General features: G+C 45.0%; 1 protein-coding gene across 6 annotated transcripts in view; it reads right to left on the bottom strand.

Moving 5' to 3' along the window:
- Nucleotides 1–2: 2 nt before the first annotated feature.
- Pard3b (par-3 family cell polarity regulator beta) overlaps nt 3–20212 on the bottom strand; it is a 974006-nt gene continuing 953796 nt past the window's right edge. For 5 of the 6 annotated variants that reach the window (XM_048458971.3, XM_048458969.3, XM_048458967.3 and 2 more), the window contains one exon: nt 3–5036. In XM_048458971.3, the coding sequence (XP_048314928.3) occupies nt 4679–5036 (358 nt within the window). In that variant the 3' untranslated portion in view covers nt 3–4678. The remainder of the gene's footprint in view (nt 5037–20212) is intronic. The other variant, XM_048458972.3, reaches the window with a different exon arrangement.

Genomic DNA, 20212 nt, shown 5'->3' with positions numbered 1-20212 from the left:
TGTATCACTGATTGAATAAAGCTTTATTTTAATGCAAAATAAAACATGAAAAATTTATATACTCATATACAATAACATCCAAAATGTCTTCAGTAATATAAATGGAATCATATTAAAAAGTTTGCAGAGAATTCACTCTCCATCCCCATATGCCAAAATACCATTTCACGTGATTTATCTTTAGAATGGGTGAGCAGGTGACTCGGTGATCACAAAAGCATGGGAGAGACTAGAGAAAGCGAGGGCATAAAGAGCAGGTTTGTGCTGTGTTCCAGCAGTCACCGGCATTGCAGTGACTGCAATGGGACACTTTCTGAAGAGCGGGCTAAGGCCTTTGGGAATGGTTTGCTTCCCACTTGGAGCTTAGTAGCCAAAGCCAACTTTAAAAGTCAGGCTGTGGGTTTTGTCTATTTAAGGAGAGGAGGGAGAAAGTTACACTTAGAAGCCATAGTTTCATGTGAAAGTTCTGGCTTATTTTTAGATTTCTAACTTTTTTTGCCCTCCTTTTTCTAGAAAGGTGAGTTTGTAGGGATAACTTATGAAGAATCCCCTTCCCCACCTCACTGTAGCCTCGTTTCTATGCAAGGTCGGTATGAACTGCGAACGGAGAGACACTGTTATGGGCTTTTCTGAACGGAACTCTCTCCTACCTGTGTGAAACTCGGCCTTTCTGTTCACATGGGCTGGGAGGCGGTGGGATGTCTGCCCAATTTAACACCAATTTGAAAGCTGCTCTCCGTGCATCTCGTGTTTAATGCTGATGGGAATTTCACAGTGACACATTCCTTTATCAACTACTTTTCAGTTCCTTCCATAGGCTTGAAACCCAGTAACACTGCTCAAACACTAAACAGCAAGCACATAAAACCGAATGCTGTTGATTTTCAGTTAGGGGAAGGTAATTGCTCTTTATAGTCTTGGTCTCTCTGAAGACCAGGCAACAAAGGAACCAGCTCTCGATCCTGAAGTTGCAGGAGGATTTCCTTCACAAGGTAGATTTAGCTAAGAAAATTCAAGGCAGTGGATTTGTTTTAACTTTATTCTGTTGGCAGCGGAAACAAGGCTCCAATGGAGACCCCGAGGCTCTGTTTCTCTGTGATTCTATTGAATACATCAGACTTTTTCTCCATGGGGTCCTGTGGGGTCAACACAGATGTTCTGAAAAGTCTAAGAACAAAGAGTTTTAGAATAATTTTTTTTTCCCAAGCTTTGTTTACTCTGAAATCATGATTTAAGAAAACATTCCTTTGTCCACTGATTCAACTCTGGAGGGAAACAGTATTAAGCCAAGAGGGATGATTGCCTCAGTCCAGGGGTGTGATATACCAGTGAGCTGTGTTTCTCTCTCTTGGAGAAGACTGAATTCTCTAGGGACTAAAAGTTTTTGGTGGTCTCTCTCTCTTATTTTTCTAGTCATAGAAGAAAGGAAGGAAAGAGGACCCACGAAGCTGGGTGGCCCAGTGGCAAGTTTACAGGTCTTGATAAGCCCTCTCTGTTTCCAATGACAGAGAGATACCCAAGTGAGTTTTCCCGAGGTTGTAAATACCCTGGGGCTCATTCCTTCTTCAGGGGACCTGCTGATCAGTGTGCCTGGACTTCCAGATAACCACCTGCTCTCCCAGAGCACGAAAATGGTCCTGATGACGTGGAGAGGAGACAGTTGGAGGGATAGTACTCAAGCATTCATAATGCTTACTGTCCGAGCTGTTCTTAATCATTGCCTGGCTTGATGCAGCCTCTGTCACAAATAGAATGTTAGTTCTTTAGGGCAGGATCAAACACAGAGATTGCTATACTTTTAAGCAAGAAAAGAAAGCTGTTATCATTTCTTTTTTGTTTTGTTTTGTTTTCTTTAATAATACCTTTGAGCCTCTGAGGGCCTCTCAGGAATAGTAACTATTGGATGGACTGTGTGCACAGCACAAAGCCAAGGTCTGAGCAGCCTTTCTGAAGCCTGCATATAGGGTGCTGTGTGCCTAAGGTGTCAGTGCTGGAGCAGGAAACATGAGCAGTCACCTGCAGGCGCCCTTCTCTACTGCACACCATGGTCACCTGCCCATGGCCCACTAAGTGGTCCAGTCTTCCTGCCAGGGGAAACTGCAGCCTTGGACAGAGTCAGTGCTTTACAGAAATTTGAGCAAAATATAGACCACACCAAAGAGTATCTTCCAAACCACAGGGTCTTGGTATATAGTCTAGGCTGGTCTTAAACTCACCCTGCAGTCCAGGCTAGCCTCCACCTTGAAGTCTGCCTGCCGGGATTCTAGGCATGTGCTACCATGTCTGGCTTAAGCTTGGTCTAATGTTCGCCCCGCCCCCCAAAGCTGCGTTTCCTTCACTGTGTCTCTTCTCCCAAAGGAAAGGCCCTTTCAGCCTGGTGGCCAGGGACCCTGTGGTGTAGCCACAGCACCTTGCTGGGTAGATCCTGAGCTCCCCCACCCCAGTGAACAAATTACATATGATGTAAGGGTTCTGGCTGAAGAGAGATGGCAGGGGACAAAAAGCAACTTGACAGTCAATTTTTCAGAGGGCCACGATAATTGTGGCTTAGATAATGATGTCTCTTGAAGCCCAGCAAATGACACTATTTACGGCTAAAACCAGCGGTTGCATCATTCTTGGTAACAAAACTATTTAAAAAAAAATAAAAAGACTAGATTGGGCCAGATGGCTACTCTATGTATTTTAGAATACCATAATGCAATAAATTCTGTCGGTCAGTGGTATTCTATCCTCAGCCAAAATATGCCTATATTGAACTAAAGACCTTTTGGGGACAGGGGTGAAGAGGGAATGTGAACGGCTTAGCAGACACAGAAATTCAGAGAGCCGGCTGTGCCTGCTTCTTAGTCTTTTGCTTGTATTCCCATTTGGATCAGTTTGGAAGCTTCAGACCCTCTGTTGTGAAGAAAAGCTCACAGGTAGCAAGAGTGGCCTTCAGTTTCTTACGCCAGAGACAGATGCTTTTTCTGTTTTCTGTCTTTTAAATAAGGTGGAGCCCCTGGCTTGGCCCTGACATTTGTTAATGAGATAGAGCAGATGCAGACTGATTTAATCTTATGCAGCTTCTCCTTTTACTTCCTCTGATTTCTTCCTCATCAAACTTCCAGAAGGCAATTTTCTCTTTTACTCTCCATACTGGTAATCACATGTGTTTGGAAACACACACACACACACACACACACACACACACACACACACACACACACACACTTCCATCTACTTTCTGGTGACCAGCTTCCTCACTGACCCTGCGGCAGACGGGTACTGTTTGGCACTGAGTCTGAACTGACATCCCTAGGACATTGCTCTCTGTGTGGCCTGACCAGCAGGCTGTCTTTCCCCCTTAAGTGGGAGTCTAAAAGTAGAGGTCTCCGTGAAGCTAATGACAGGCATTTGGGAAGGACTCTGAAATCAGCTGCCTCCAAGCATGCATGCCAGGGCCTGGGAGAGAGGACAGCAAGGGCCATGGGACAGCAGCCCTCTTCACCTGCTCACTGTGGTGCTTGGTTGGAATGAGTTCCTTCTGGAAGCTCTGATAACTTTGCCCATCCTCCCAGGATGCTAATGCTGCATTCAGATTCTACTGACTTTTATATCAAAAGCAAGGAAATGTGAAAGCTTTATATCAAACAAGCGGTACCAGGTAGCCAAGGTAGACTATAAATAAGGAAATGCAGTCTTCCTTCGGGTCCAAAGTCTCACAAAGGTCACTGGTCACGATTATTGTTACTTGGTTCTCAGTGAAAACGCCGTTCTTATGAAGACGCCCATATTTGCAGCCTCTACTTTGTCACTGTGTAGGCTTCACAGCTCCATCTCTGAAAGGGTGACTAGGCCTGGCCGAGACAGCCACCTCTGTACTGCTTCCTCTACTGTGTGTGGTGATGAGGGGGGGGTACTGTGTGTGGTGATGAGGGGGGTACTGTGTGTGGTGATGGGGGGGTACTGTGTGTGGTGATGGGGGTACTGTGTGTGGTGATGGGGGGTACTGTGTGTGGTGATGAGGGGTACTGTGTGTGGTGATGGGGGTACTGTGTGTGGTGATGAGGGGTACTGTGTGTGGTGATGAGGGGGGTACTATGTGTGGTGATGAGGGGGTACTGTGTGTGGTGATGAGGGGGTACTGTGTGTGGTGATGAGGGGGGTACTGTGTGTAGTGATGGGGGGTACTATGGTGATGGGGGTACTGTGTGTGGTGATGGGGGTACTGTGTGTGGTGATAGGGGGTACTGTGTGTGGTGATGGGGGTACTGTGTGTGGTGATGGGGGGGTACTGTGTGTGGTGATTGGGGGGTACTGTGTGTGGTGGTGGTGAGGTACTATGTGTGGTGATGGGGGGGTAGTAACCAGCACTGCTTTTCTAGTCAGGGTTTACTATAGTGTAACTCCATTGATTGTTAATCAATTGCCACTCTCCTTCAATCAGCCAGCCTTTCAAGTATCAGGAAGTACTGTTTTTTATGACCCCTCCCCCTTCTTCCTTTTGAATCCACATCCCCAAACCCCCTGTCCCTTTTTACCCTCTTCTCATTAGCAATCAAGTGTCAACATCCTCAGTGAGCAAGGGCTACTCTGTACCATGAAGCACCTTAACCTAGAGAAGGCCTTAGGGTCTAGCCAGGGCAAAGGTGGTGCTGGATAGCTTTCTTGCTTGGAAGATCTCTGCGATGTTCAGCTATACGGCTGCAGTCATGGGGTTTTTCTGCCTGGGATCCTGGTTACGATAGTGGTGCCGGTCAGGGCTGCCCCCTCGGGGCCCTGCTCTGCCCATCTCCTGATAGACGGGAACTCTATGGTGCTGTGGTGGGGAAGGTGGAACGTCTTGTCTGAAGGGTCCTCTGTGCTGATGGGCTGGTGGGCGTGGATAGCACTGAGGATGCTGGAGATCTGCCACCCTCAGGTCTGAGGGGCGGGGATAGCCCCCTCTTGGGGGGTGCACAGGATGAGGCCCGGGGTAGTATGGAAGCTCTCTTTCATTGTAGCGTCCTTGGGGTGCTGCCGTCAGGTAGTCTACAGGATCTGCTGAGCCTCCCCTAGGAAGAAAAGCAGAGAGATGCATCAGGACTCTGGTGCTGCGCCCACCAGAGGCACGCATGCTTCTGCCTTGGCTACATCGGCTGTGCCCACACCCTAGGCCTGGGCAGATGTGATGTGGCCCCTAAACAATGGGAGAGGAAACCCTCTTCTTTATTGCCATTGTAGACTTCAAGGTGAAAACCATGTGTGGGGAAGGCAGAGAACAAGAATACAAGAACGCAGCCCCTTGACAGACAAACCACCGTGCCGCCCAGGGCAGCTTAGACTCACATTCCTGTATTTCTTTTATATTCACGTTCATTACAGCAGTCAAACGAGTTTCCCCTCCAGAGGGCAGCCGCGGCTGTGAGAGCCTGAATCTGTATGAGAGACGGCGGCACTAATACTCTGGGCCGGGGTCCTCATACACCGCACTCGTTTCCCTCCTAGGTGGCAGGGCTGCTCTCTGGAAGGGCTGTGCGTGGCCCAGGCTAGGTCCGGTGGCCGTTGTCACATCCCTGTATGGATTAGTGTGCCTCCCCTCGACTCTTCCCCCAAAAGCTCTGAACTTGGAACTGGGAAATTACCCCCCTGGAACTGTGATGAAAGCAATAGGTCTACCACAAAGTCAGCAGCAAAATCCAAGTTGCCCCGGTAATAGGCTGCATACAGAAAGGTTCAGGGCAAGAACACACACTAATGGGAAACAAGCCTGTCTGGAACTTTCTACTGAAGACAAGCATCATCTGATCTGCTCGCCATAACAGAAAGAATACGTCTCCAGACAGTATGCAGATGATGGCATCTTGGCGAGCCTGGGTCAGACAGTGACTGCTGTTGCAGCCCTTGGAACCCAGTAGAGCTTCTGCACACACATTCGCCAGCAGCATCACCGCGTCACCAGATCCCTCCCTTCTTATTTCTCTGCTCCTCGTGATTTTTACTTTAAAGGAGAAACAGCAACAATAATGACCACTGAAAAGCTCGCCAATGTCAGAGTACAGACTGCTTGGACACTTGAAAGCAATGAGGGCTGTAAGAATACCATGCCTGTGGTTAATCAGGTACCGTCAATGAGGCCAAAATTACCTTGTAACCTGTGGAGTTGGATGTTAAAATAACCCTGTTCCCCAAATCAATGAGGATTTGACAAGCTCTGGGCTCCTGGAACCCGTGAAAAGCCACCTGTGAATGCAGTCCTAAGGATGAGCAATCTGGTCTTCATCTACATTTATGTCTCTAGGTGTGTGTGCCCTAATTTTGCTATGTGTAATAATGAACGATGGATCTCTGAATTTGGGGTAATTTAGTTAGTGAGGGTTTTCAGATCAAAAATTAAATTGTTTGCGTACAAATTGTTTATAGCCATCAGCGTTTCCTACTTAGCTTGGGCCGCTCTGCTCTATGCTAAATTGCCCATGACAAATAGAGCAGGCGTACATCGCTAATCACCTGTCACTAGGACCTTGCGATAAAGGACCCATTTTTCACCTTACCTCTCCTTGACAATTTCGTTTTTTATTTAGAAAATTTCCAGCACTCATTGTATCTTTTATTGTAAAAAAAGAAAAGAAAAAAAATAAAGACCTCTTTTTTCAACCACCATGCTCACTTCTGTTTCCTTTGGCTCAAGCTGCAGATCGCAGAAACACTTAAGAAAATTCCTTAACCTGTGTTTCCTTTCAAAAGCGACCAGAGGTATTTCTCTGCATGAAGTGGAACATGTGGTTTCTCTGCCCTCATTTTAAGTCCTTAGGATAAATCACTGACATTTGCAACACACAAACATTATCTGCCTTCCACCCAGCACACAACCAATGCTCCCTCTGGACTCTCTTAGCGGGAATGTTTCCTGTTTTAAATGGAAAGAGAGAAGGGAGAAATTCCAGGCCTTTTTTTTTTTTTTTTCCCTGTGGTCCTGGTCTCTCTCTAAAGATTTCTTGCTTTTAAAACAGAACATTATAAAAGACAGAATGCCTTGGGGTTTGCTTTTTCTTTCTTTCTTTCTTTTTTAAGTTGTGGAGAAAATCCAGAGCAAGTGGTGACGGGATAGAAGCCACCCTGCGTGACTGACTGCATGTGGGGTCAGAGAGGAGACCATCTCCTCCCTCACACCTCACCCTGCGACTAGCCAGCACTCACTGCAAGGAGGAGGGAGGGTTCCAAGGGCAGAGAAGGAGACCCCAAGATAGCGGCATGGTCCCAGAGGACTTCTCTGTAGGAGGATTATAAATTGGGAAGCTTGCTTACATGTGGCAGACACCAAGTGAGGTGCTGCTCTTTGTCAAGCAGGGGTGGCATGGAAATTGTCATTTTCTGTAGAACTCATCATAACAGTTATTGTTTGTAATTTCTTCAGGGAGAAGAAAAACAATGAGCTGCTCTGTAAAAACACGATTGAAAGTTCAGAGACTGCTGGGAGACATCTCCTCCCAGGCTGCTGTTTATGACATTCCCGCACCCCCCTGCCCTTAAAGCCTATCATTTTCTACAGACTTTCACCAGACCAACTTCTAAACTATTGCTAATATTATCACAAGTGCATGCTCATGTAAACATTTAAAAGAACCCTTTTTGGGGGCTGGAGAGATGGCTCAGAGGTTAAGGGTGCTCTTGCAGAGGACCAAATTTCTATTCCTGGAGCCCACATGGGTGGCCTAACATCCTCTTGTTGGAGCTCTAGCTCCATAAAATCTAAGTTACACTCATGTACACATGTGTACACACACACACACACACACACACATACACACACACTTAAAAAGTAACAATTTTTAAGTAGAAAAAACAAAGCCTCCTCTATGAGTTCCTCCCCCAGCCCTGATCACCACAGAGAAGTGAGCCAGAAGCAACTGGAATGGTGGGAGAGGGAGCTCATTCTGGCTCACAGTTTCAAAGGGAACAGTCACCCTGATGGAGATGTCAGGCAGGGCAGCCTCGTGAACTGGAGTGTAGGTAGGGCTAAGCTCCTCACATGGATGCGGGGATCAGCAAGCTAATGGGAACCAGAAGTGGACATTACCTTCAAGGTCCACTCCAGGCCAACCTATTTCCTTTAGACAGGCCACATAGACCAGTTCCACAACTCTCCCAAACAGTGCCATCAGTTGAGTACCAAATATTTAAACCCACTGATCCTGCGAGGGGAACATTCCCTTTAAGTTTCTGTTTTTCCACTGAGTAGGCTCATTTCTGGAGGTCAGAGGATTTAGGTTTTGCTTGGAAGCTCGTAGGGATGGTTTCAGGTATGTTCCAAATCACAGTGATGTAAGCAACTATGAAAAAGATGAACGTTAATTATTTTCTTCAAACATGACAAAGTCATACGTTCAAACCATAAAACATCCTCTTTAGCCATGTAACTGAATAAGGAAGAAAGAGCTGAGTTATTGTTGCTTTGTTAGTCTTTAGTGTCTTCTTTTATAGGGTCTCTCTGTGAGGCTGAGTGTTGGTGAGGAGAGGAGAAATTCAGTCTGTTCTGGAGAAGACCTGTCAGAGGGACTGCCATGACCTGCCTTGAGCCAATCCTGAGAAATCCAGGGAGACTCTGATTAAAACAAGGACTCAACATGCAAGTGTGTCAGGACCTCAGGACTCCAGATTTTTCATGTGACCCTATGAGGCTTGTTTGCATGTATTAATTTCTTTAAAATAAAGAAAACTCTACCCAACTTAAAAATCTTACTACACAGAAACCAAATTTACTGTAGGAAAGAGAAATATGACTGTATTTGTTTTTCTTATAACTTTGAGTGAACTTTTGAGAAAATTCACTTCAAATTTCTGTTTTCTTTCTGAGTAGGCTCATTTCTGGAATCCAGAGACTTAGGGTTTGCTTGGAAACTCACAACAATGGTTCCAGGTATGTTTTAAACCACACATGCATGAAACAGTGCAAATAATAACAAAACATGACAAAGCCGCAGGTTATTTACATGTGAAGTAACAAATAGATTGTGTCCTTCCCAAGAAAACTTTCTGTGACATCTTTCTATATGACTAGTTTACATGTCATGGAAAGCACTTGGAAGTGAGAGCCCACACTGATCAGCTAATCCCTGGGGCCAGTCATCTTCACACATGGAAGGACGGAAGATGTGCTTCTGTTTGGTTAAACAATTATGCTTGGGAAGGGGGGGTGATATTGGAAGGACAGATCCCTATAATCACTATAAGGAGGTGTGGCCTTGATGGAGTAGGTGTGGTTTTGCTGGAAGAAGTATGTTACTGACTGTGGAGGCAGGCTTTGAGGATTTATATATGCTCAAGCCACACCCAGTGAGACAGACCACTTCCTGTTGCCTGCAAGCTGTGGGACTCTCAGCTGTTTCTCCAGCACCGTGGCTGCCTGCCTGCCTCATGTCCCACCATGATGATAATGGAGTGAACCTCTGAACTTTAACGCACCCAAGTAAATGTTTTCCTTTGTAAGAGTTGCCATGGTCATGGTGTCTCTTCACAGAAACAGAAACCCTAACTAATTTTGGTAAGTGATATCTATCCAGAAAGTTGTCCATTTCCTTTAAGTTTTCCAATTTTGTAGAGTACAGGTTTTTGAAATATGACTTAATGATTCTCTGGATTTCTTCCATGTCTGTTATGTCCCCCTTTCATTTCTGATTTTGTTAATTTGGATATTCTCTCTCTGTCTTTTCGTTAGTTTGAATAAAGGTTTGTCTATTTTGTTTATTTTCTCAAAGAACCAACTCTTTGTCTCATTGATTCTTTATATTGTTTTCTTTGTTTCAATTTTGTTGATTTCAGATCTCAGTTTGATTATTTCCTGCAGTCTAGTTCTCCTGGGTGAGTTTACTTTTTTTTTGTTTTAAAGTTTTCAAATGTTAATTCACTAGTGTGGGATTTATTCAGCTTTTTTATGTAAGCATTTAATGCTGTGAACTTTCCTATTAACATTGCTTTCATTGTATCTGATAAATTTGGGTATGTTGTATGGTCATTTTCATTAAACTGAAAAGCTTCTGTAAAGCAAAGGACACTATCAACAAGACAAAATGGCAGTATACAGAAGGGGAAAGTTCTTCACCAACCCCATATCAAACAGAGGATTGATCTCCAAAATATACAAAAAACTCAAGAAATTGGTCATCAAAACAACAAATAATCCAATAATAAAAAACAAAAACAAAAAACAGAGAAAAGACCTAAACAGAGGAATCTAAAATGGCCGAAAGACACTTATGGCAATACACAATATTCTTAGCCATCAGAGATCAATATCCTTAGTCATGCAAATCAAAACAACTCTGACATTCCATCTTATACCTGTAAGAATGATGACAACTTATGCTGGAGAGGATGTGGGGTAAAGCGAATACTCCTGCATAGCTGGTGGTCCAACCCCTTTGAATATCAGTATGGCGATTTCTCAGAAAATTAGGAAACAACCTACCTCAAGATCTAGCAAAATACCACTTTTGGGTATATATCCAAAGGATGCTCAATTATACCACAAGGACATGTGCTCAACTATGTTCATAGCAGCATTGTTTGTCATAGCCAGAAACTGGAAACAACCTAAATGCCCCTCGACCGAAGAATGGATAAGAAAAATGTGGTACATTTACACAACGGAGTACTACACAGCAGAATAAAGAATGATATCTTGAAATTTGAAGGCAAATGGATGGATCTAGAAAACATCATATTGAGTGAGGTAACCCAGACCCAGAAAAATAATTATCACATGTACTCACTCATAAGTGGCTTTTAGACATAAAACAAAGAAAGCCAGCCTACAATTCACAATCCCAGAGAACCTAAACAACAATGAGGACCCTAAGAGAGACATACATGGATCTAATTTACATGGGAAGTGGAAAAAGACATGATCTCCTGAGTAAATTGGGAGCATGGGGACCATGGGAGAGGGCTGAAGGGGAGGGGAAAGTAAGGGAGGGGATCAGGGAAAAATGTAGAGCTCAATAAGAGCAATAAAACAAATCCTAACTAAGACACTGCGGTTAGTCATCCTCACTGCTCTTGTCTTTCCTTTGGCCTTGAGGTGCTCACTTACACAGTGGGTATCTGGGAAGTTGCCACTGACTCTTATGCCTCTGGCAATCACCTTGGAGCTCAGCACAGGGCTTTTGTGTCGTGGTGCTCTGTAAGTGTTTGCTGAGGGTTTCAAGGGGAGATGCCCAGGTGACCTGTTAAGCAGGGAGCAGTAGGTGTGGCTCGGTGAGCGACAGGCAGAGGAGAGGAAAGAAGGTAGGGGTGAGGAAAGTGTCCAATCAGATCCAACATAGAAAGACTGTTTTCCAGGCACAGCAGGGCGGATGCACATTTGAACTCAGCGATTGTAACAACGCACATCAAACCTGTGCAAGGTCTAATCAGTCAGAACTTCAGCACAGACGAGGCAAGATGGGCAGGAAAGCCCAGCACCCGCCGAGAAGCTGTCAGCATTTTGTCCTTCTGGCTGAGGGAAAGTCAGTTTCCTAAAGGTGGGATCCTTAGGAGGTCTGCCATATTCCCAAGAGCAGTTGGGGCAACACAAACTGAACTCAGTGGGAAAAGAAAAAAAAAGAGAAGAAAGTTCAAAATTGGGTGGGAAGGGATGGTTACTGAGAGGGGTTACTGATGGAGTGAATATGTTCAACAGGGATTATAATGAAAACCTTGGTGAACTAATTAAAATGGTGTTTTAAATGATCTGGTTTATTTTTATTTTATCATGGTTTTAAATGATGGGTTTACTAGGTACAGGTTACGTTCACTTATTTAAGAATCAGTTAAGAAATGTTTTCACAATGGTCTGGCAAGGAGCTTTTCTTTATTTCTGTCATAAACACAAAAATGTAGGAACATCTTGATTCATGTTCAGGATAAGGGATTGGAGGGAGACTGCTGAGCTCACGTGCAATGTGCATGGCTTCAAGCCCTGAGTTTCATGGTTGATTAATGAAGATAAACCAGAGGTGGAGGTGATGTCCAGTGCCCCTCGGACCCAGCACTAACCCACTTTTCTCCACAGAAACACACATGATGGATGACTTTCATATAAACCACACATGCCCAAGAGAGGCAGGAATTAGGATTATGCAAACCTGTCTACCACCTGCTGTAACTCGATGTCCTTTCCTCCCAGCAAAGAGAGAACAAAGGCACTGGGGAGAGCTGGACCTGCTCTGCTGAGGGACGATGGGAACTATTTGCAGCCTTCTATTCTTCTAATGGCACCGAGCTGCCTTGCTGACAGAGACACCCATGTGTCAGGTCTGGGGCTGAGGACCATGTCTGCATCTCATCCAACAGCTCCTTGTAGGGCGACGAAAGTGCACTGAGGCTGAATAGTTATGGGGGGGTAACTAAGGAACAAGCCAGTGTGAGGACAAAGAACTAAGGTTTGGAGCACAAAGTGTGAAGCCACAGGAATTTATAAGCAAGGGCTATGCCCACCTTAGACATAGATAATGGATTTCTTTCTTTTTCTATTTTGTTTTGGATAAACTTCCAAAGGCCACATTCTTGTCCCTGTTAACTTCTAGAAGATACCATATGTGTTAGTAGCCTAAACAAAAGTAAATTTAAAAAGCAAAATAAAATAAAACAACTAAAGCAAAGCCAACCCCCTCTTTCCTTTATGGCAGCGGTTCTCAACTTGTGGGTCGCCACCACCTCTATGTCTAAAACTATTTACATTAACATCTATAGCAGTGCCAACAGCTGTATGGCTGGGGCGACCACAGCATCCCGAAGAACCACTGCCTTATGGGTTTTCTTTTTAATTTTTTGGTAATAATTGATTGTAAGCAAATTTGGGGGTCACGTGGAGTCAAGCCATATGGGGCAAGTCTCCTGGTGCTGTGTTCTTCTTGGCAGGATGTGGACACTGGGAAGCATGCTCTTTCTCAGTGTGGCACAGAGTGGGTCTCTGCCCCAGTATTTGTAAAGTATCACAAAGCTTAAAAAAAAGGCAGTGCAAACTAATATGCTCTTCAGCTGCCCATGTTCTGTGGACAGACGCTTTTAGTCTGTGTTTGGAATTCCTTCAGGGTCAGGTTTCCAGTTACCAAGCCTCCATCCGTGGTCCAGGCACGAATGCGGTTGGCCTGGATTAGCAGAGCCCTCTGCAAAGCATATTACATAGCTTTGATTTCAGCAGATTTTACAGAGCCATAAACTATAATGACCATTTGATGACCTATGACACAGGAGTGATTGTGGAAAAGAATTCCCGCTTTCATCACTCACATCACCCATCGCATTATGAAGAGAGGCCCTTGTGGTCTTTGCAGGGAACTGGAAGGAGACACGAATGTCAGCACAGATGCTTCTGGCCCCTCTTACACACCGAGGGGATGTTTCCAGAGAAAGCGGAAGAGAGCTGGCAGTGGAGTGCTCGGAAGACAATACCACTTCCATCACCCCCATCTGATTTCTCCCTCGGTGTCTTTCATCAACCACCACAAATAGAATGCATTTCCGAACAAATGACACGTACAGGGAGTCTCAGCTTCTACATCAGTCTGGCAGACAGCTATGGAAAATGGCCCTTAGAGTACTTCATCCTGTCAGGTAACAGTGGTCCTGCTTAAATAACCTCTTTTATGAGGAGCTGAGAGTTCTCTGAAGTATCCTGTCAAGGACATTTAGAAAGAACAAGTGTGAGGGCACAGGTGGAGAAGGAATTCTTGTAGAAATCACAAGTTGTCCTGAATGACTGCAGAACCAGTCACGGAATCCATTTCAGAGACAAACTAGCAGATAATTACCCTGTTGTTTCTGGAGCAGAGAGGTGTAACATGAGGGCCGGCTTGTTGGGGTTTCTGTCCCTCCCAGTACCCCAACAGCCGGCAAGCAACAAAGGAAATCACTCACAAGACTCCATAAGATTATAAACTGATTGGCCCATTAGGTCAGGCTTCTTGTTAACTCTTATAACTTATGTTACCCCATTATCTTTATCTACGTTAGCCACATTGGCTCCGTACCTTTCTCAACTGGGCAAGTTACATGCTGCCTCTTCGATGGTCTGTGCAGGAGTGGCAGAGGAACCTCTCTGCTTCCCAGAATTCTCTTGTTCTCATTGCATCACCTCTACTTCCTGTCTGGTTTTCCCACCTATACTGCCTGCCTGGCCAATCAGCGTTTTATTAAAATATGATTGACAGAATACAGACAATTCTCCCACACCATTTCCCTCTTTTTTTTTTTTTAAACAAAGGAAAATACCCATAATCCATTTGTTGGGAATGTGGGCGTAGTATTTCAGGCTACTTCCTGCTGGTTGGGGGCGTTGATAGTCTTAAGGGGACCTAAAGAAAATTTAGAGTTATAATCAAGTCATGACTGGAGTATCCTGTGAGTCTCGATCATCTCAGGCAGTAGTCTTGAATCTGTTCTGGATGTAGAACTCAGACATCTGGGCCATCTGTTCCTATCGGAGATTTTTCAGGTGGCCTCCCTTGGTCAAAGGTGATTATTCTTAACTCCGAATAAATCCAGAGTCTCTCGTTTTCTGTGGAAACAAAAGCAAAATCTCTTCTCCAAAGTAACATACCTTTTGACTTCAGTTTTGAAGCCAAGGTATTTTCAAAATTCCTATCTTGGGTTAGTTCAGCAGCATTTATAAACAAAAGTCTTTTAGCAGTTGTTGCTCCTTCCTCAGCAATCAAACAATTTAAAGAGAGCATAATAGCATACAGTATGAAGATTCTCTGTGCATTTTCCATCTTTATGTGGCTTTATTTTAACCTCTATTTCTTTTATTTTTACTTTTACTTTTTGAGACAGGATCTTTGTATATCTTTGTCCTGGAATAACACTGTAGACCAGGCTGTCTTTGAACTCACAGAGATCCTCCTGTCTCTGCCTCCCCAGTGCTGGGATTAAAGGTGTATGCTACCACACCTTGAACTCACAGAGATCTGTCTCTGCCTCCCAGGCATTGGGATTAAAGGCGTGTACTACCACACCTTGAGGTCACAGAGGTCAATCTACCTCTACCCCTTGAAGTCACAGAGGTCAATATGCCTCTGCCTCCCAGGCATTGGGATTAAAGGTGTGTACCACCACACCCAACTACTCTCTTTCTTTCCTTTTAACTTTAAGAACTTTAACTTTTAGCCTGCATATACACACTGTAAACCATTTAGAGGTTTTCTTCATCTTTGAATCTCTCTTTACTGTTTATCTCTCTTTTTCTGACCACATGAGCCTTTAATTTACAAAGCAATATGGAAAGCCATGGCTTTGACAGCTAGATCCAGCTCATTCCTTAGCTTTCCAGACTCATAGCTGAGATACCAGCCACAGCTGTGTTCACTGCCACAACTCTGTTGTGTTTCAAGGTCCTTGCTAGCAAGCAAGCCATAGCATTCTGCTCACAGACCACATTCAGTCGGACTGCCTGCCTGAAAGAGTCAGAGATTGCCTTGGCAGGACAGCCCAGAAAGCCGACATTTTAAAACAGCACAGCTTTTTTCCTGCTACAGCTTAAAACCGAAAAGCATGCGTTCAGCTTTTCATCAACACCGTTTAAGTGTTTCGTGGCAGGACCTCTTAATGAGCTGCAAGGTTTTGCAGCTAAAGCTGAGTCAGGAAGCCTCTCCTAGATGAGAGCACTTGCCCGCCTCTAGCAAGCAGAGCAGAACCGAAAAACTGCTGCCACCAAGAAAACATACCCCACTCTACTCTTTCCCAAACTCTCCCAGGCCTTCCGTGGACTCACCTATCCACGTCTGGGCGCCATATGTAACATGAGGGCCGGCTTGTTGGGGTTTCTGTCCCTCCCAGTACCCCAACAGCCGGCAAGCAACAAAGGAAATCACTCACAAGACTCCATAAGATTATAAACTGATTGGCCCATTAGGTCAGGCTTCTTGTTAACTCTTATAACTTATGTTACCCCATTATCTTTATCTACGTTAGCCACATTGGCTCCGTACCTTTCTCAACTGGGCAAGTTACATGCTGCCTCTTCGATGGTCTGTGCAGGAGTGGCAGAGGAACCTCTCTGCTTCCCAGAATTCTCTTGTTCTCATTGCATCACCTCTACTTCCTGTCTGGTTTTCCCACCTATACTGCCTGCCTGGCCAATCAGCGTTTTATTAAAATATGATTGACAGAATACAGACAATTCTCCCACACCAGAGAGGCGCTTTATGTAAAGAGAATGGTGACCCAAGAAAGGAATCGTAACTTGTCCAGTCATGCCAGTAAGTCACCTTCCTTTTTCCCTATTGTATCAGGAGTTCTGGAATGTCATTATCTAAGCTTGGAAGATTCCATCTGCTCGTCCTGCAGGAGAGTATGGCTCCATTTCAAAGGCAGACTTAAGGGGCTGACAGGGTGGGGCCTGTAGGGCCTGAGTCCCAAAAGCTGCTCCTCTGCCCCTCAGGAGAATCACGATAGAACTCCTGCCCACGGTTACTTCCTGTAGACAGGATGTTCCTGAGGTAAAACACAGATTCACAAAAGCTGCCTTTCCCTGCTCAATGTGTAGATTATATGTACTTTTACAGTAAAGTAATGCCCACAGTTCTCGGAGAAGACATTCACATCCACCTCTTTATTCTTCGACTGATTTCTAAATTAATATAAATTAAGTGAGTTATGTTCCCTTTCCCCTCCTCCCATCAATTTCCAAAGCCTGAGGATTTTGATGTAAATCACCTATAATCATTACAATCCCTTCTCACCCTGGGCAAGAAGTACAGCAAGAGAGTCAAAGCTTTCCAGCATCGTGTGTGTGTGTGTGTGTGTGTGTGTGTGTGTGTGTGAGGGGGGAAGAGAGGGAGAGGAAGAGAGAGAGACACACACACATAGAAAGATCTTCCACTTCATGGTTTTATTAGGACACAGAAAGACGACACAGGAAGTTCTGGCATTGAAAATATGTTACTTAAATTCAGAAACAGAAATGTTAAGAGCTAAGCCCAGTGCCTCTGCGCTCCATGAGCTCTGTACCCAGCATCAGAGGGTGGTTTAGAATTGCAAAGATTCAAAGCAAGCTGAGCAGAATCGCTCCCTCGCAAGTGCCTAAGGCAAACCAAACCCCATCCTAAGCATTTTTTCCAGGTTAACCTCCTTATTCCTCATAATAGTGTGATAGGGTAGACACCATTATTATCCATGGCTTGAGACCAGGAAAGGCAGAACAAAGACATCAAGTGACTTGGTGGAAAGCCCACAGGCAGTGGGGGCAGCAGACAGGGCCCCAGGTCTGTCCAGAAAGCAGACCCATGCGCCTCCTGCTTGACTGCCAGTCCTGTCCTCACTTGCCTCGTGCCAGCTTACAGGGTCCTGGTGCTGGGTGAAAAAAGCCTTTATACTTAGAAACACATTTTAGAAATGAACCTAATGGGTGAAAAAAGGCAAAAGAGAGTTTTCCTGTAAGTGTTTTGGCTTTGGGAAACTTGAAGCTAGACATTCTGGAGGTTTTGGTATGATGCCAAAGAAAAACCCAGAATTCCGAGTTAGAAGTCCTATTCAGATACTCGGAGCTGCCAGTAGTGTAGGAAGGCAGACTTTCCTGGTCCCTTTAAGGAAAGCCAGATCAGATATTTGTATAGTTCTGTCTGCATGGTCCTGTGTTCAAGGTCCAATATATTGAATATTGGTGTCCATACCCAAGGGTGTATTTACTCAGCAAACATCTTTCTCCAAAACCCATGCAGACGTGATGGGGCTACAAAACACTGTTTCTCCCAGTGGCCCTGAAGGGACTGATGCAGGTTAGACAGGGTTTCGAGGATCTCCACCGTGACTGTGAGGTTTGTAGGACACACAGCCACCTGCAATGGCCTTTCTGGGGAATGCTGTGATAACCCGTGGACCACAAGAAATCCAGACTACTCCCTCACTCCCTTCCCAGCCCAGCCATCCTGTTTGAGCCAATGTCCTCACACCTGTGGCGTCTGCGCTCGCTGCTGTGGTTTTATTTTAGTTCAAATCTCCAGTTTAGTTTAAACTGGACTGTTACGACAGCACTAGTCACCCGGACTCACGGACCAGCAGGACAAGCTGTAGTCCATTTCAGGAAGTGCAGTTCAACAGCCCAGCACTGGAAAAGGTGCACCTGTGGGTCTAACGGGAAGCTGGACAGCGGTCACCAGCTCTGAAGCAATTTTGAACATACTGAACTCGCAATGAGAACATGGTATGACTTCTAAGGCGGGTGACTTTGACCTTTCGGGGGGACTGCATGAATATTTACAGTGCTTGAATGTGATGTTCTCAGGGTTGAAGTCTTCTCAATTTTCATGTGTGCTTCAATGTGCAAAATGCCCTGAGCTCCTCCAACTTTCCCATCTAGTTATAAGAATTAGATTAAATAAAGCTTATAGACCATTTTGCAAACTTTTAGGCTCACCTTCTGTTCTAATAAGTGGGCATGTAGTTTAATGGGAACAAGGTGGCTAAAAGACAGGTAGACCTGGGACCCATGGGAGTGGGAGCAAGGATTTGCTATTCGTCCCTCTTAGTACCGCCTCTGTCTCCTTTTCTTAGCTTCCCCAGAAAGCAGCTTCCAGTACCCTTCTCTCAATAGCAGCCTGAGCTTCGTGGTGCCACCTTAAGTGCAGGGACATGGCTCCTAGGGCAGCACTGTGTGGACCCATAGGTCTCCTGGGAGAAATTGAGGTTGTGAAACTTACTCTTCCACAAACATGGCTAGGTGAACTTTAGGATTATCAATTGAACAGTTGTCCTGATGCCCCACACGAAGGCAGTGCGGCCACCTCCTGCCCCCACTCTCCAGTTTCCACGAGATGATGGAAGTGGAAGTATGTTAGCCTCTCGGTGCTAATTTTGATGTAGATCCTCAGTATCTCATGCTGTTTTTCACTGTGACATAGGGGACAGTTCTCAGCCTTCTTTTCCTGTCTGTAGTTAGCAGGTTCTGAGGTGTCAGGCTGGGTTCTGTATGCACACCTGTGGTTTAGTTGTTGGCCTCTCACTATTTAGTGTAGTGCTTAGGAAAAGGCATTTTCGGATGAAGGTGATTAAAGGATTCATAGGTCCTGGTGACTGGGCTGGGCTCCCCATCCTGTTGAGGTCTCTAAATTCTCTGGTTGATCTTTGCATGGCTGGCAAGAGTAGCTATTAATGTCATTACTAACCTTTAACTTTCAATTTATCTTTTATTAAAATAAGATTTGTTGGTCCTGCATTCCCTTCTGTGGTAGTATTGCACATCAGCCTGGCCTCTTTGGGCCCCACCTTGCTTTGGTGCTGGCAAAAAAGAGCACCTAGCAAATTCTCCCCCAAATGGACTTAGAAATCACGCTATACTCAGCATCATCTTCTTTTCTTTGTCCTCCGCCCACCACATTGCCCTCCTCGTTCATTTCTAGTGCTCTTGGAGAGTCAGTTACTGTCCCAAGACCTCCACACCCCATCTGTAGCCCCACAGAGCCACACTGATGTGCCGGCCAGAGTCACCGATGAGCACATGCCGCAGACAGACAGAAAGACAAGCTTTTATTTAACAAAGCACTCCTTCCTTTGTTATTCCAGCCTACATTTGCTCCCTAATGCCTTGGGTTATTGATTTATTCCTTGAACGAGTCAAAGAAAACTGAAAACCCACCCTGTCTCCTATTGCTTTGACTGCTGCTTTGCTGTTGGCCATGTCTGGTATGGGTGTGTGTACCAGCACGAGACGATTTTCCCTCTTTCTATACTACATGCATTCTGTCTGAGCAGTGGCAACCTCAATTCTTAAAATCAGGCATGAAACCGTGGCATTAATAATTTAAATAAAAGCTTATCTCAGGAAAGCAAATATTTACAAGTATGATTTATCTAATTTAAAGAAATTAATTAAAAGTAAATGCTGAAGTAATTTAAAACTAAAGAGCCATTACCAAATAAAATGTCATTTCCCATATACTCACACCAGTTTGTTTGGGGGTCTAAGAGAGATGGTGCTCCTCCTCCTCCTCCTCCTAAACCCACTGGCTATGTGCAGGTACTGTCAACCTGTCTGAGGGACTTCAGGATGTACCTGCCCATCGGTGCATGGTGGGGATGGGGGCGAGGAACAGGAGAGGCAGAGGTGGCAGGCACTGTGTAGTGGTTCTCATTCTGTGGGTCACGACCCCTTTGAGGGTTGAATGACCCTTTCACAAGGGTCGCCTAAGACCATCAGAAATCATATTATGATTCATAACAGTAGCAAAACTACAATTATGAAGTTGCAACAAAAATAATTGTATGATTGAGGGTC

This window comes from Myodes glareolus, chromosome 1, assembly GCF_982192425.1.
Source record: "Myodes glareolus chromosome 1, mMyoGla1.1, whole genome shotgun sequence".
Lineage (NCBI taxonomy): Eukaryota > Metazoa > Chordata > Mammalia > Rodentia > Cricetidae > Myodes > Myodes glareolus.
The sequence above is the reverse complement of the archived record's forward strand: the minus strand, read 5'-3'. Positions and strand labels throughout refer to the sequence as shown.